Genomic DNA, 17,003 nt, shown 5'->3' with positions numbered 1-17,003 from the left:
GAAATTAACTCTGATATTAATTCACAGGAAAGGGCCACACGGTGACAAAACCATCACAATGCATCTGCCGAGTCCGGAGAGCATCGACCTGGGCACGCCGCCGAGACTGTGTTACCCGCTGGTCATCTTCCTGATCCGAGACGACACGGAGACGCCGCACCCCGACGAGACTGTAAACCACTCAGAGTCCGTTGTTGCGTCCGAGCGTGCAAGAGCAAGTGTGTTTCAGGTGGCGTTGATCAACGTGGTGCACATCAAGGACTCGGTCTGCACGCTGCCCACCAGCATCCTGGCGCAATACCTGAAGCAGGCCAACGGACAACTCTCGTGCCTCAAGGTTGGCCGCCCGCCAGTCCCAGTAGCCTCAACTTTTGCTGCAGGCCACTTCGCACTGTTCATTTTTACCTTCGGCATTCGTCTGACTGAGTTTTGAGTTTGCCGGGCTCCGGTGGTGCCTTCGAAATCAGCCCTCCGGTTTTCTCTTAAATCTTTTTTTCGTCAAAACTTAAACAAAAATAATTATTGCAAATTCTCTTTTATTAATTGCAAAAAAAAAGTATTTAATAATAATTATAAATCAAAATTGCACTTTCTTTCGGTTATTTAATCTTCTTTTTCTTTGAAAATTTCTTGCTGCTCTCACTCCTTTTTTAATTCACACCTAGTTGATTTCGTGCCAGTTTTTGTGTTTCAGGAATGCTCTTGGAGTGTGATTGTTTGACCCCCGCAGAGGACCCAGTTTTTGGCCCTTGTCCGGAGATGGCTGATCACATAATATCACTCCTCGAGCTTCCGTTCACCCTCCTAAGAAAATATTAAAATAAATTATCGATCTTGATTTATTTTTGGGACCATCTGTTGACCTGATAAAAAAACTGACTTACAATCAGACTAATATTTTTTATGTTGAATTTGCGGAGCAGCGTATTTTCAAAATGAGTTTTATTAGATTGGCTTGCAACTCAGACTTACGAAAGTTTAAGAACGGAGTAACAATGACGACCACTAGACTTGACATGAGGATATAAATAATTTATGATTTCTAAATTAAATAATTATATTGGATGTTAATGAAGTTTTTGACATAATGTTGAAGAATTTAATTGGAATTGATGAATATTTCATGTTCTTTGAATTTAAAAACAGAAATTTCTCTATGAACTTTTTGAGATGTTCATTTTTTTGTTGGCAAATAATATTTGTATCCCTTCCAATCATTGAAAGTGACTCAAAAAATCTCTTCGATCATTCTTTGAGTTCTAACAATTTTGAATACATTTACATTCTTTGAGTTCTAACAGTTTTGAATACATTTAAAAACCATAAATTTGTCATTTTCTGTTTTGGTACAACTCAAAAACCTCTGAATTAGCTGTTACTTGAGTTTTTATTCCAAAAACATGAATTCAACCTCCTCTGTGAACTTCTTATGAAAATTATAAAATATGAAAATTATTTTCCCTAAATTAACTTTTCAATAAGATTGAAAATGAAAAAAGAATTATTCACATTACTTTTTTTTACATCGATGAAATATTTTGGACTTAAAAACAAATCCGACCACAAAGACAACCACTTACGGGTCACAATTTATTATGACTAAAGCTGTTTTTTTCCTTAAATTTGCAGCCGCTGTACTTGGCCAACGGCAACCCGCTGGGCTACGACGACGAGCCGCCCTCTGTGTTCTGCGAGGCGGGACTGAACTCGGAGGCGGACAAGGAGTCGGCCACGCCGACCGCCTGGGGCCCGACGTGCACGAGCCAGGAGCAGTTGTGCGTGGTGTGCCAGTACTTCCCCCTGTCGAGAGCGCTGCTGCCCTGCAGACACACATGCATCTGTGCGAGTTGCTTCGGCAAGCTGGACCGGTGTCCGATGTGCCGAAGTCCGATCCGCAGCTTCTTCTGCATCCGCAAGGAGGACTACCTGCCGGCCGAGGCGCGCTCCTCGTCCGACGCCAAGCCGATGCCGCTGCACCGTTGGCTGCTGCAGTGGAACGACCGCCTCATCGACTTCTTAGGCTTTCACTGACCGATCTGCAGCGCCACTTAACATTCACATGTGAAAGTTCCTTCCCTTCACGAAATCAATATGTATAAACAAAAAACCATGGACCGATACGGAATGATTTTTTTTCTCAGCTATTCGTTTTTTAATTTAATTAATATATGTGATCAAGCAAAATTGACGATTAGATGAGCACGTGTGTGTACCTTTGATTGAAGAATGCGTCGTTTTTTTTTATTCTCTTAATATTTCACTTTTGCTTTGCGTTAGAGATTTGTGCATTTTTTTTCTCACGCCTCCTGTAATTTTATTTTTAATGCCTCTTTTTTTTGTAATGTAAGTAGTGATAAATAACGACCTCTCCTGTTTCGTTACAATGGCTAACCGAGTGACTGACTGAGTGCGCAGCATCACGACTCTTGATTAATGTGTATTTATTTAGCTAATTAAAAGAACGTGCAATGAAAATGTACCCCGTGTCGTTTCAATTTATCATCCGGCGCCGCAATACACGTCGCATGCAACTATAGTGAAGTTTTTCTGTGTCTAGCATCTCAATTGCGCTCATTTGTGCTAATTAAAGAGGAACCAAACAAAACATTTTATAGTCGTTTGTGGTTAATATAATAGCATTTAACAATTTAAAATGATCAAAATTTATAAATTCCTTCATTAAAGCCCCCAAAATAAGCATTGAAAATTTAGTACTTTTCGATATCAGCCGCGCTCCTCGGTGCACACCGATCGTGACGTCACAAGCAAGGTCACAAGTGATAACAAACAAAGGGAATCGCGGAAGAAAGTTTTCCGCAGAGGACTAGCGCGATTTATGAGAGGGACTTAACATTTCAAGCTACCTGAGGGCCAGAGTGGGGTCAGGACACAATTCCCGTGCGGTCGCCAGGCCCAGACCACCCCTGAATAAGTTGATTTCGATGAATAAAGGCCGATAGTGCGAATAAACTCGGTGCCGGTGCCGCCATGATGCACACAGCAACTGCAGGCTGCAGCACGGCGCACGCACCACAGCGGCAGTCGACGAAGGCGAGCCAGCGTCCGGCGAGAGCAACTCGTTTGATAGAGTTTTGCGCTAATGTATTATTTATTTAGAACGCGTTAAATTTAAGTATTTAAAATTTCAGCGTTGTTAGATAATTGTATACAGTATTTTTTGATATCCTAGTTTTAAAATAATTTTGGTTAGGAGCGGAGTTATTAACGTTTCCGCGAGAATTTTGTTCCGTCAATTTAAAAAATAGAGAGAAATTTTTAAAAATATAAACCTTAAAAGAAAAATGTTGCCAATTAAATTTCCTACAGTATCTTTCATAGGCCTGATGACGTCAGAATTATTTTTACTTATAAACGGAAGGCTCAAAGTCAAAATATAACTTAAAAACCTAGACAATAAATTTTTAGAATTTTTTAAAGATAGCCAATCGCTTGGAAATTTAATTTTTAATGAAGCTCTAAAACTTCATGTAAAAATATTCAGCCGTTTTTAAGCTGCAGATTGCTTTCTCAAACGCGCTCTGATGCCGCCGCTCGTCTTCGTCAGCAGTATGAGGTACCATCAAATATTATTTTCTTTTTTCAAAACTACATAATATTTTTAAATGAAATTTGAGAACACTGGTAAACATAAAATTTGCAATCGATTGGCTATCTTATAAAAATTCTAAAAAATTTTATTCTTAGTTAAAAAATTATATTTTGACTTTGAGCCTTCAGTTTATAGGTAAAAATAATTTTGACGTCATCAGGCCTGTGAAAGAAATTGTAGAAAATTTAATTGGCAACATTATTCTCTTAAAGTTTATATTTTTAAAAATTTCCTTCAATTTTTTAAATTGACGGAACAAAATTCTCGCGGAAACGTTAATAACTCCGCTCCTAACCAAAATTATTTTAAAACTAGCATAACAAAAAATACTGTATACAATTATCTAACAACGCTGAAAATTTGACTACTTAAAATTAACGCGTTCTAAATAAATAATACATTCGCACGAAAGTCTATCAAAAATAGCGGCACACGTTTCTTCGCTCTGGCTTGAGGCTTCCCTCCCTCATCTCCTCACGCCATTCTCGTGAACGGCGGCGGCGGCGAGGCCTTGGCAAAGGAGACTCTAAAAACGAAGTACTTTTCGGTTTTCTCAAAAAATTACGTTGCGACAAGAGGTTTTCTGGTGCGCATTATGTAGCTTATTTATCAGGCTATTATTTAAGACGAATTTTAACAAAATCGAACCACAAGTTTTTTATTTACGGCGATAAAACCCTTTTCACCCATAAGCCACAATGAAAATTTTAATAAATTTATACGTTCTCCCTATAAGGAAGTGGATGTTGGCGTATGCTATTTTCTTTTTAATTCAGTTAAAAGATTTAAAATTTAAATCATCAAAGATTTCAATTTTTGTTTGGTTCCTCTTTAATTGCTTTTTTTTTGCAATCATTTAATGTGACAAAAAATGATGAAAATGGAAAACACTAGTTTAAAAAAAGTTCTGAAGATATTTTGATTTAACTTCATGTCATTTACACTCAATTGAGTATTTCAGTAAGAAAATAAAACCCTGCGGGTAAATAATTTGTCACTAAACTTATTGAGTCCTCGGTCTTTTCCTGGCTTTTTTTATTTTAAAGGAAAAACATTTACACTATAAAAATTATATTTCCTTGATTTTGATGTAAAAAAAATATCCTGCTGTTATTTATTTAGAATAATTATCAGCTTTGTAATTATTTAATTTTTTTAAATGCTCCAAATTACCTGAAATTTTTTTATGATAAAATTATTTCTAGGTTTTGAATATTAATTTTGTTTTGTGCAAAAATAGTTATTATATAATTAATCATGATCAACATCTCCTTTTTTATATGTCCTTATTCGATTTTATTTAACGCCCACTAGCACCATAAAAAAACATTCGTTCGACTAGAATTTGCAAGTGCCTTTAATGTATAATTTATTATTCCTTTGAGAGACATTTTCTACCTCTTTTCAGACGCAGAATTTTTCTAACCCAAACACATAAAATATGTAAATTTAATAATGCAAAACAGATACAGAATAGCCGACTATCCAGACTTTCATTTAAGATTTTCACCATTTTTGCAATGCGTCTGAACCAAAACGTTGAAAATGAGGGATAATAAAATGACCCCCATTTTCGGATTAGGTAATCAGTTGGCTTTAGCAGGAGGTTCTTCGTTTTCCGCCTTGTTGCGTTCAAGGGAAGGTCGTAAAGTTTTGAGGGGCCACTTTTATAGCATTGATCATTTTCGCTCCTCTTTCCTTTGCTCCCTCTTCACAATTGGTGAGCCTGAAAAAATCCGAGTGCCTTTCATTCTGAGAAAATAAAATATCCGTTTAAATTTTCTCCGTTTCCCAAGACACACCCAAATTAATTTTGGCAACCGACGATCACGTTGAGCCCTTTTTCCACGAATAATGACAATTATATAATGCCATTATTGAAGTGACTTCTTACCGTACGTCTTAAATATCATGAAAAAATAAATCCGTGTGCTTTCCAATGGACACATAATCCGGCGGTTCAACAAGTATTGGGTCAGAATTTTCCTTATTGGATAGTCATTGGAGATCCGCCGGATGCAATCGGAGCCAAAGGAGCATTAAATTACTCTTTGCTGCTTTTTGTATGGTGCCCGCCAGGCGCTTTATTAAAAAAGAACATCTCATGTTCCATCAACTTGTTCATATTTCCTTTTTACGTCTCCATATCCTTTTCATTCAACAACGACACATTCACAAGCTTCACACGTGGTGGCAATAACAGAATTTATTACACAATCAATGGAACCGAATATTTTTTTTCCGCGAACAGAGCAATATAACAGCGATCGCGATTTTGGAATGCATAATATCGACCGGTTCACCATTGAATAGGAAATGGTACACACGCTCTGTGGTTTTGTTTCACCGCCAACAACAAACGTCAAACGTTAAATATTCAACATAAATAACTTTGTTGTATTCATATTTCTTCTTAATATTTTTACACATACAGAAAATATTTTTTTATTTTCTTTTCAAGAACTTAATAGTATATTTCTAATATAACATTATCACCAATAATTTAAAATTTCACACTTTTTAAAAAAAAAAAATTAATAATTATAAGTATACATATGTTTGCGATTTTACAAAATTATGAATAAATATGACGAAACTTGATGATCAATAATCAATCCGACACAAATCACATCTCACACCTAATTATTCATTGGCCCGTGATTTGCGTCGCATCTCCTCACATGTACCCTCCAAACATGCGATAACTGACGCCTGATGATCGAAACTCTTCAGAGCAGCCGTGGGCTTCGAGTGGTGCTCGCGTTCTCGAAAGTTTTCTCTCTACTTCACACTCGCATTAACAACCTTCACTCGGAAAACTCGCGAACCAGAAAAGGGAATCGTGAAATAATCAATTCAGAACTTCCGACACTCAAAATATTATGAAAACAAGCTGCCGACGTTGTTTGGGAAACGCCTGCTTGCCAACGACTTATGCAACCTGCACGACATAAGCACAACTTTTTTTATCCGACGAACATTATAAGAAAAAATTTTAAGCGTTTTACTGAAGCTTTCGAATAAGTTTTCAAAGCACTTCAGCTATAAATTAAATTAATTAATTATGAAAGGAAAATAATCCCCCTGCCCGTTTTTAAGTAAGAGCATCTTTAGCTAGAAAACTACAAACTTTTAATTTACCGCACTAGTGATCAGCAAGGGGCTCAAAAATTTCTGAAAAATTTGCAATTGCTGATGCTTGAAGATTGGTGCTTGTAAATATTTATAAAACTGTGGATCTTTTTGATGATAAATTTTTGAAATGGTAAATTTGAGGTGCATAAAAGGCTCTTCTTACCAGTGAAATTTTTTAGTTCAAAAGAACACAAAATTCCATGATAGTCACAGAAATCGCTATTGAAAATTCCGCACTTCTAAGGATTGAAAAGAGAATTAATCAAAGGTTCTACTTTTCTCATTAAAATTTCTCATAAAAAGAATTTAAGACTTGTGGGAAAATGATAGTGACTTGAAAAAGTTTTCAACCCTTGAGTGTACAAAAATTTGATCACAATGACGATGTCAGTCATGAAATTTTGTCTCTTTGCAAGAATAAAATCATTTCTGAAGAAGCCCTTTAAAATTTAAAATTTAGGTTGGATTTTCTTATAGTTTTTAAGTTTTAAATAATTAATTTTAAATAACCTCAAAATTTTAAAATTAATGTTAAAAATAGGCAATATTTGCGCTACAAATTGAGATTTAAATTAAAAGTTTCTTATCGATCTAAAAATTTCACAGTCGCCCCTGATTGATATACATTTTTTTTATCTCGGCTAATAAGTTTTTGGCACACAGACACTCCATGGGAAAAATAACTTCACAGCCATCACAGATAACACTGCCATTTAACACAAATAAGCGAAACAATTATACATTATTTATTTAGAGGGTGAAGACTTGAGGAGTTGAAAAGAAATCCAATTGAATGAATAAAAAGTCAAACGTTGCTGCTGATGAAGGGTTCGGGGGCGCTGTGGGCGTCGGGCAGGACGGCCTGCTCGACGGCCCTCCGCAGCAGCATCTCCTGTTCGCCGGTGATGTGCAATTTGGTGGTCGAGTTGCGCAGGGGGTGCGGCGACCCCTTGGACCTGCTGCTGCTCGAACTGGCCTCGCGGCCCGTCGTGGCCGCCGACGGCCGCCGCTGCTCCGGCGGCCGCAGGTCGGCCGCGCTGTTGGGCTGCTGGGGCCCGGTCGAGTAGGTGTTGCGCATCGGCTGAGAAATGGCCGAGGCGGCCACGGCCTTGGTCGGCTTTTTGGCGCAGTAGCTGCGCCGCGAGCACATGGCGCGCAGGTCGCGTCGGTACTGCTTGGTCAGGATGGCGTACAGGTACGGGTTGGCGCACGAGTTCAGCGGGTAGAAGAACACCAACAGCACCTGCGAACCAAAATTAGGAAAAAAATAATTATTATTTCTTTCGCAGGTTATAATTTATAATTTTGGGAAATAAATAAATTAAAATTTATGCAAAATTATGAATTTAATTATTTCTGATTTTGATTAAAATTTTCCAACATGTTTTAAATTAAATGAAAAATTAAAACCGGACGAGCCTTGTTGTAAAGAAAAAATAAAGGACAACTGACCCCCCCCCCCCTTGTCCTTTATTTTTTATATTCCATTGCATTTTTACTTTGCAACGAGGTTTGCCTGGTTTCAATTTTACATGAAATCCACCTCGAGTGCTACCATTCAATGTTTTAATAAACTATTTTATTCTCTATTCTTTATTATTGTTGTTTATTTGTCCAAATTGCTACATCACATTGTTTACATTCAATTGTTTTTTTGTCAAGAGTTATTTTATGCTGATTGTAGCAATGACGCATTTGGGCAGAGATAATTTCCCAAATGCGTCATTATAAAACAATGATCAATAAATAATACTAAATTAATCATTAACTAAATTCTGCAATTTAATTGTCACTTATTAATCACCCAAGAGCGTTATGAGGCTCCTTGAAATAGTTTATAAAAATATAACGATCCCCTCAATTTTCATGTTTTCAAAATCAGCAATTTCCATTACAACACCTCGTTTTATTGCTAAATTAGTTTATTATTAATTTAGATTTTAATAAAGAATTATATAAGTTTTAATCTTTTGCTATACAAAATAATGATTAAATTCTACAGTTAAATAATTTTTACTTAGCAATATTTCTAGTATAAAAACTGTCAATACAGGTATTTTTTATTTTGGTATTTGGAAACCAATAAACTGGTCTTTCTTTATGTCGGTGACGTCATTTGGAAATATGTTCAACTGGTTGTCATAAAAGTAAAAATCATTCAAGTGAACGAAGCCTACGGGGGTTTCATTCTAAAAACCAATCCAATGTGCAGTCAATCGTTCAACAAGTGGAATTGTACAGGATCAAAGGTTTATGAGTTATTATGAAGTGCAAAGCTGCTGTACATGGAAACTGTTTCTAATTAATTTGCATCTAAATATGGCTATAAATCTTTTTCCTTTAATATCTAGAAATTCAATATTGCATTTATTTATTTTTTATCGAACTTATAGCCCTTATAAAAAGGAAAAAAAATTAATTAACTGTTTGTAACTCAACTTATCATTTAATTTTAAATTTATATTTGAGCGAAAAAATTTTAACTAAACTAAAGCAAATAACTTTCTTCTTCTCTCTAACATTTGACTCTACATGACTGATTAATTTCGTCTGGCTGCCAACACTTAGCAGCCAAGGTGAACTCTCGAGTTTTTGTTCGTCGTTTGGGGGCGCCACACCCTTTCGTTTGTGCCCCACTGATAAAGATGGATCGTGTGTGTTTGCTCTCTTCTGCGCTCATGCAATGCAAAGCAGCGCGTTCTTATTAAGCAGCACGCCAGTCCAATTTCAAACAACGCGTAGCATTTCTCATCTTCACGTTCGCATTTGCTTCTCGCAAAACAGATTTATTCTCACATCCGCCGCTCCCCATTTCAATGGCCTCCCTTCGGTTCGAAATAACTCCCCAACATTTCGTCCTTTCCGCTTTTTAACGCCAAAGTTTTCCTTTCCAAAGGTCAGATATACATTTAAAGTTTGTAAAAAGTACATGTTGTGAGACTTCGGTCGAGTTTGGAAAGAAGAATCTCAAGAGCAGTGCAGTGAATCAAAACTGCAAAGCTGAGAATAAACATAGCACTACGGGCGTGAAACTTGTTGGCAACGGATTTTTATAGGAGCAAAAGTTGACCTTTTTTTAGAATTTTCTTTTACGATACAGATCAGTTGACGTTTTGAGTTAAAAACAAAATAAAATAATATTAAATTTGCTTTCTTTTTCTCTTTACGAGACAAAGGAATTCAACGATATCGTTGGAACCATCTATAAAGATTGATTATCTCAAAAATTTCTCCGTACCAAACTAATCATTTACAAAAAATTTAAATACGTGATTTAAAATAATATTTCGGATTTTTCAGCTGTTTGAAAGAAATTGTTGAAAGATTAAGATTATTGGCTCTTATAAAAAAAAAATCCTCTTCGATCAAGGATTGTGAGGTTTTCATTTATTTTGAATACTTAAAGAGGATTTTCACAAGTAAAGAATCTGGAAATAAGGCAAGCAGCGGCAAATGAATGCAAATTACGACACACGCGTTTCCCGCGGCTTTTAAAGAGGCAGGCCTGAATAGTGATTAAAGATCTCTTTGCTTTTGGTGTCCCTTTTAATCTGGCCAAAAATGTTATCTTCCCTCTGACTTTTGGAGCGATGATTTAAATTAAATTAATTAAATGAATGGTGGCGCGCAATTAAAATGAGGCGAGCTCATTGTGTAGCTTGAGCACGTCATCATGAGCGTAATGCGATTTGGGCCGGCGGAGGAGAGTCATTAGGTTAATGTAAAGCGCTTTTCGCGGAAGATGAGAGACGCCCGACAATATCTCGATTTCGCGTGATGCTGAAATTTTGTCAAATGAATATGAATTTAAGCGCCAGACACATGCAATACAATATTTGACAATATTATCAAGTTTTGCAATTACAAGAAGATTCAGTTAACTGCTTTTTCACATTAAAAGTAATATTGTTCTAATTGTTGATGAAACTTTTTTCCATCATGAATTCCCTCTGTAAAACTTCTTTTAAGATACAATTTAATTATAAAAGTATACATCGAAAATATTCAACGTGAATTGTCCTAAACTCGTCTCATTTGAGATATATCATTAAATTTTCCACTCCCCGTCTCCCAGGATTTCTTTTGGAGGCGAGTGCAACTTTGTTCTACAGCCAGTTTACTTTTTGAAATCGTTTTTCCCGTTTCCTATTTCACTAAAAGACCAATTTTCAACAAAACGTTCATTCTTTAAAACTTTTCCTGAAACCTGATTTAATGCCGGATATATCCTCAATTTTGTGCTTTTTTGTATTAATTAAAATAACCTCAAAAAGAGTTTAAATAAAAAAAAAATAATAACGAGAATTCAAATGCAGACTTTGAGAATTTTTTATTGCAAAATTTTATTTTTTTCTTTTTATATCTTTTATGCTAGTTTAAATTTTACTGCAGCCATATCTGATGCCAAATATATCATTTTGCGGTACTTGCTCGTTTAATAACCCAAAAAATTCCCTCTAACAACAAAGTATCCATTTCCAAATACGCAGAAAATAAGCGTTTTATGAAAGGAAAGCTCTCCTTGTTGAGCTCATTATACCTATGGCAACAAGAAATCATTTCTCTATTGAGCGCAAAAACGTTCGTGCCACATTTTCAAGCGGGACTCTCAAAAAATATAAAATGACATAATCTTGTCACCACATTCAGCAAGAATTTGGAAAAGTCCTGAATGCTGAGGAAAACTAAAACAGTATAAACAGCTAAGCGTGTCCTTGATTCCTCTTATGTTTAAAAAAAACTTAATTTTCAAAATTGTTGATATTTTTATTTTACATAAATTATTAAATTATTATTTAGATGTTTTAATATTTTCATATTTGATATCGTTACAATTGTTAATTTTATGCTGTGGTGGAATCATTTTTTTTTATGTTTCTTTGTTTTTCTTTAACTCACTAATTATTCATACAAATTCTAAAATCACGCTATTTTTATGCAATTTTTTTTTTTTTTTTAAGAAAATGTCTTGATAATTTCTCACTGCAAACTATAACGAGCATGTTAAAGAGCTAAATAAAATTTTTATTGAAAAAGTTACTTTTTACCAGCCTATATGCCATAAGATAAAAATACAATTTCCTGAACGCTGTATTAATTTTTCTGGCCCATTTCTCTTCCATTCTCATTACGTTTCAATTAAATGACAAATAACAATTAACGTTTGAAACCAGCGGGTCTTTAAATGAAAACAAGCAGCTCTTCTGCCATGAGTTTGATGAAATGGATTTTTTTGGCACATGATATTTCTCCCCGGGAGGCTGTGTTCAGCAAAACAATCATGCCAAACAAACTCCCGAAGCAAATTACATGAAACATTAATATACAGGTGTATAAAATTTGACTGACCTTTGAGCCTGTGACGTCAATGAGTGGGAAGCCAGCGACGGCGGTGAGTCCGAAAAATGCGATGGGCGCCCAGCAAGCAAAGTCGGTGAAGACGAGCAGGGCCATCCTTTTGGCCACCGTGGTGTCGGTGCGCGAGGCGATCGTGTTGTGGCCGCTGATGGTGCAGTAGATTTTCAGGTAGCAACCGCAGATTAGCACGAACGCCAAACCATTCACCAGGAGAAGTGTCACCAGGTAAACTTGGTCCTCGATGTCCGTGTTATCCATCGGCAGGCAGATGCTGTAAGAGGACAAAGTTTTGGAGAAAATAAATTGCTTTTGTTGGAGTCATTTGCGTATTTTTTTAAAAACCAAAATCATGAAATGAATTAAATTAATGCAATTTTAAGTGGATGAACAAATTTTAAAATGGACCAAAACAGGCTAAATTAATTAAATTAATTTAAAATAAGTCTTCAAAACTATTTTTTGTTGAAAATTTAATCGCCTAGAATCATAATAAATGTGACAAAATGAGTAAATTTTTTGGTGGGACACATGCAAAAAAATGTAATTTCCTTTTCAAGTCTATTTATATAAAAAAATTTATACGAAAGTTTCTTTAATAAAACGTTTCTATGCAAATAATATAATGAAAATTATTTTAGATTTGTCAGCTAAAATGCTACTAAATTAGTGATGATAAATTAATCAAGAAAAACAAGGCCAAAAGCTTGAGGTGATGAAAGAAAAAATATTTTATAGAGAAGATACTGCTTTGCACAGAGGATTTAATACACAACATTGAATCTGAAATGTTTATATAATTTAATTGTAGCTTATTTTTAAAGTTATTAAATTTCAAAAATGGCCAAAACAAATAAAAAAATTCATAAGCGCGTAAAAACAACAGTTTAAAGCGAAAAAAATAAAATCAAAATATAAATTAATCAATAAATAGTAAAAAAAAAAATTTACAGTAAACTGTAAAATTATATATATTGTATATATATATATATATATATATATATATATATATATATATATATATATATATATATATATATATATATATATATATATATATATATAAGTCAAGCTTGATTAAATTTGCAATTAAATTCTTTTTTTATAATTTTTCTGACTCTTCATACAACTTCCCTCGCTGTTTTTTTTTTTTTGACGGTCTTGGTTCTGTACCCTTCATCACATATGAATCGGTTGCCTTTTGGTAATTCTCTTATACAAGCAACGCAAATGAAAAATCACTGACGTGATGCTAATGTTAGTGGATGAAAAGGCACTTTTTCATTAAAGTGTATCTCAAAATTTTTTGCTTCTCTTAGAAGAGCTATTGCATGTTCAATCTTTTTTTTTTATTATTAATAAAAAAGACGCTGATGCTAAATTTTGGATCAAATCCTGATAAATTTCTATATTCTGCATTTGGCATAAAAATTAATAATTTACTGTCGATTTGAAAATTTTAATCGACTGTCAATTGAGCAAGAGTTTCTTAAAATTTCAAAGTTGAAATCGCAAACTAAATAATAAAAAAAATGTTAAGCTAGACTAAAAATCTTCTAATAAGCCGCTTAATAGGAGTTTTCAACTGTTTTCAATGGTAAAATTTCAAGAAATATTTTGTGTCACAAGGAGAATTTTTTTAAAGGTAGTCAGATTTGGAAAAATTACAATTTTTACCGCCGGAAAATTTTAGCATTAAGAAAATGAATAATATCAGTGAACCATAAATTTCATTATTATGTTCATTACAAGAAACTATGAAGTAATTTGAATCAAAGGAAGCAATTATATTCCAATTCGAACACAAAACTTTGGATCACAATACCTGAGAAGCAGAAAGCAGTGCAACGCAGGCATTTAATTTAATTAACAACAGCAACTTCAATACATCCAACTTACAATTAGTTAGCGCTACGCAGTTTGAAATATTTAAGGGAGCATGATAAGTATTTGACCTGGTTGGTGGAATTTTTGGGAATAATGCAAAGCTTACAATTAGTGCACTTCAATCAGAGCACGCAAAGTTTCTTCGAATAATTCAGACAGACAATTAAGTCAATAAACCTACCTGGTTTTCGAATAGCCGCTGATGCCGAGCAGAGGAAGGGTAGCCATGGTGACTGAATACAACCAGCCGAGGGCCATAATTTTCGCCGCACTGAACAGCTTAAGTCGCTTGTCTAGGTGCAAAGCGTATGTGATCGCGTACCACCGCTCGCTAGTGATGAGAGTGAGCGTGAAAATGGACAACTCGCTGGCAAAGACGGTCAGAAAACCGGCCACTTGACATCCGTAGCCTGTCAACAATAAAAAGAAAAATATTTACAATTTAACCAGTCTCATGAGAACTAGTGAATTTATAACAATTTATTTCTCAATCACAAAAAAATAGGTCATTTCCATTAAATAACCGTAGGAAAATTTCAATAAAATATAAATTTTAATAATCAGTTTGGGAGAATTTCCCTGAAATATTTTTTGTGCTGAAAGGATTAAATAAACAAACAAATTAATTGAATAAAAATCCTTATTAAGAAATTGAAGCTAATTAAGAAACCTTCAAATTTATATTGACATGCTTTTTTACAATTTATTTTCTGTAGTTTATTTTTTTGTTTTTGCTAACTGATAAACCTGATGAACAATGTTAGGTAAGTACGGAAAATTCTTACAAAATTCTTAACATTGTAGAAAATACTTAATTTATGTAATATGAATTTCATGTAAATTATTTACTAATATAAAAATACACTCATTTTTTCTTCTATTTCGAATTTTAATCAGAGTTATTGAACATCCTCTTTATAAAAAAGTTAAAACAATTCCAGCAGAAGATATAGATTTTCTGCTCATTTTTCACATTTTACTGTTAAATAAAAAACATCGTGAAAATTAAAAAAAAAAAAATCAATAAAAACAAAAATTATATTCTGCGCAGTAGATTATTCCTTGTTTGAAAATCAAAGGAAATGGATCTTGAGGTAAGAAGAAAACTTATTAATCCAGGAACTTTTAAATTGCGCAAGTATAAACTAAAATCACATTTTTCAAACATTATATAATCGAAGCTTCATAACTTTATTTTGCCTCCGCAATCATTTTTAAAAGAGGAAAAGCTGTTTACGAGTATATGAGTATTAATTTAGCACAAATTATTGCCAATAATGCCACTTGATACGGTTGTAATTACGCAGGCAATTTAATTGCATTCGTTTCTCTAAATCGCATTTCAGTAAATACAAGCTTTTTGCCTCAGGCCGAGAGCTACAGTGAATTAACATGGCTTCGGTTAACAGATTTAAAAAAAAAATTAAAAAAAAACAGCAACAGTTAAATTTCCTGTTATTTTTTATCGCCACAAACAAAAATATTTTGTAAATTCAGGTTCCCTTTTGAGGAAAAAAAATTTATCATAAAATATAAACTGACTTTGATGAATTTTGTGTTCTCTGTCGACTACAAAAAATTTCATAACTTGAGGGCAAGCTAATTTTGCGCAACATGATCTTTTTATGTACAGATTTTACACAAAATATATAATAATAAATGAAAAACGCTCAAAATTTCCACATCAGTGAGCAGAGTAACCAAGGCAGGGATAAAATTAAAATGTATTTTTATTCCCTTTTAGTAAAAGCGGCGTTGCCGAGAGAGGGTCCGTTTTATGAAAACACGAGTGCTGAAAAAACACGCTTTGAGTTTCTCCCTTTTCCGCTTTTCACAGACTGCGTGAAAATTTGACGCCACCGTCTGGCCCCTGCTGCACGTGAGAATAAATTAGGAACAGAGGCGGGCCTGTTATATCAATCCGCGTTCAAAACTTGGACTGCGTTAACGTGATTATTGTCTTCAAACTTTGACGCTGCTTCGATAGGGCAATTTGAACCGGGCGATTTCGTAATTAACGCGCGCTGCGAACGAGGCCATTGTGCACGGGGCATACTAATTAGAAATAGAGCGAGGTGACGCGTGTTCTGACGTTGACGCTTCGATTGTAATTTTCACCTCATAACGCTCAAAACTCATATTGATCCGTAATTTGCATGCATAATTGACCCGTGTTAATGAAACGTCTCCCTCTCTAATTATAATTGCCTATATTTAGATCATTAATGATTGTCTATTATTAGTTTGCCTTGAAAACACGTGCATTGACAACGACTGTGAGCAAAAAGCATTGGATAATTTTTAATTAGTTAAATTGATGAACAGTATTAATTTGCTTAGTTTTTAATTGGTAAACTTATTTGTATAATATTCCCAGCATTATTTCTCAGAGATATCATTAGGAACAAAATTTTATTCTAAATATTTTTCAGCGCTGTTATAAACTTTTAATGTCATTTATTAAAAATAGTTTTTCCGCTCAAAATCGATTTTTTAAATTTTTGAATCGTAATTATCCCCGAAAAAAATATTGTTGAAAAAAGCTTGTTTAAATTGATTATTGATTTTGGCCACTTTTAACTTCAGTTAATTATAAGCACGCAGAAATTAATTATGCAAAACATTAGGCTTTCTAAAAAAAGTTTAATGTTCCAAAATTCTTGTAAATTTTTCCATGCGCTGCTGACTAATTTAATATTGAAAAGATCTGAAAAGACGAAGATTTTCCTGCTTTCTTCAAGGAAGTTTGTCTTTCTACCGCGTTAACCTTTGAAAAATAAACAAAACCCTGTTCAAGGACTTGTTTACTTTCCTCTTAAGTTATATTCAGAAAAATATAATTGATCCCAATCAATTCGTGTGAAACAGGAAAAACTACACTTTAAATATAATTCTCCGAAAAGTTTTATACAAACAGTTGTTCTTTACTCATTTCAATCACAGTTTATTGTTTGCCTTTGATTTAAATTTTAAATCAGTCGCCTGATAAATGGAACGCGGCTGAGTATTGATAGGA

At 34.3% G+C, this 17,003-nt stretch overlaps 2 protein-coding genes across 2 annotated transcripts in view; one reads left to right on the top strand and one right to left on the bottom strand.

The window, feature by feature from the left end:
• Nucleotides 1-2,479, top strand: part of LOC132193554 (cell growth regulator with RING finger domain protein 1-like) — a 30,947-nt gene extending 28,468 nt beyond the window's left edge. The window contains exons 4-6 of the mRNA XM_059614297.1: nt 28-172; nt 230-337; nt 1,630-2,479. Of these exons, the coding sequence (XP_059470280.1) occupies nt 28-172; nt 230-337; nt 1,630-2,031 (655 nt within the window). The 3' untranslated portion in view covers nt 2,032-2,479. The remainder of the gene's footprint in view (nt 1-27; nt 173-229; nt 338-1,629) is intronic.
• A 3,193-nt stretch (nt 2,480-5,672) lies between these two features.
• LOC132193561 (thyrotropin receptor-like) overlaps nt 5,673-17,003 on the bottom strand; it is a 45,557-nt gene continuing 34,226 nt past the window's right edge. Inside the window, exons 16-18 of the mRNA XM_059614310.1 lie at nt 14,169-14,397; nt 12,095-12,374; nt 5,673-7,988 (exon numbers count right to left, since the gene is read on the bottom strand). Coding sequence (XP_059470293.1) covers nt 7,551-7,988; nt 12,095-12,374; nt 14,169-14,397 — 947 coding nt within the window. The 3' untranslated portion in view covers nt 5,673-7,550. The remainder of the gene's footprint in view (nt 7,989-12,094; nt 12,375-14,168; nt 14,398-17,003) is intronic.

Source organism: Neocloeon triangulifer, unplaced genomic scaffold (genome assembly GCF_031216515.1).
Source record: "Neocloeon triangulifer isolate White Clay Creek 2 clone unplaced genomic scaffold, ASM3121651v1 ptg000004l, whole genome shotgun sequence".
Lineage (NCBI taxonomy): Eukaryota > Metazoa > Arthropoda > Insecta > Ephemeroptera > Baetidae > Neocloeon > Neocloeon triangulifer.
This window is presented reverse-complemented; position numbering and strand designations above follow the sequence as displayed.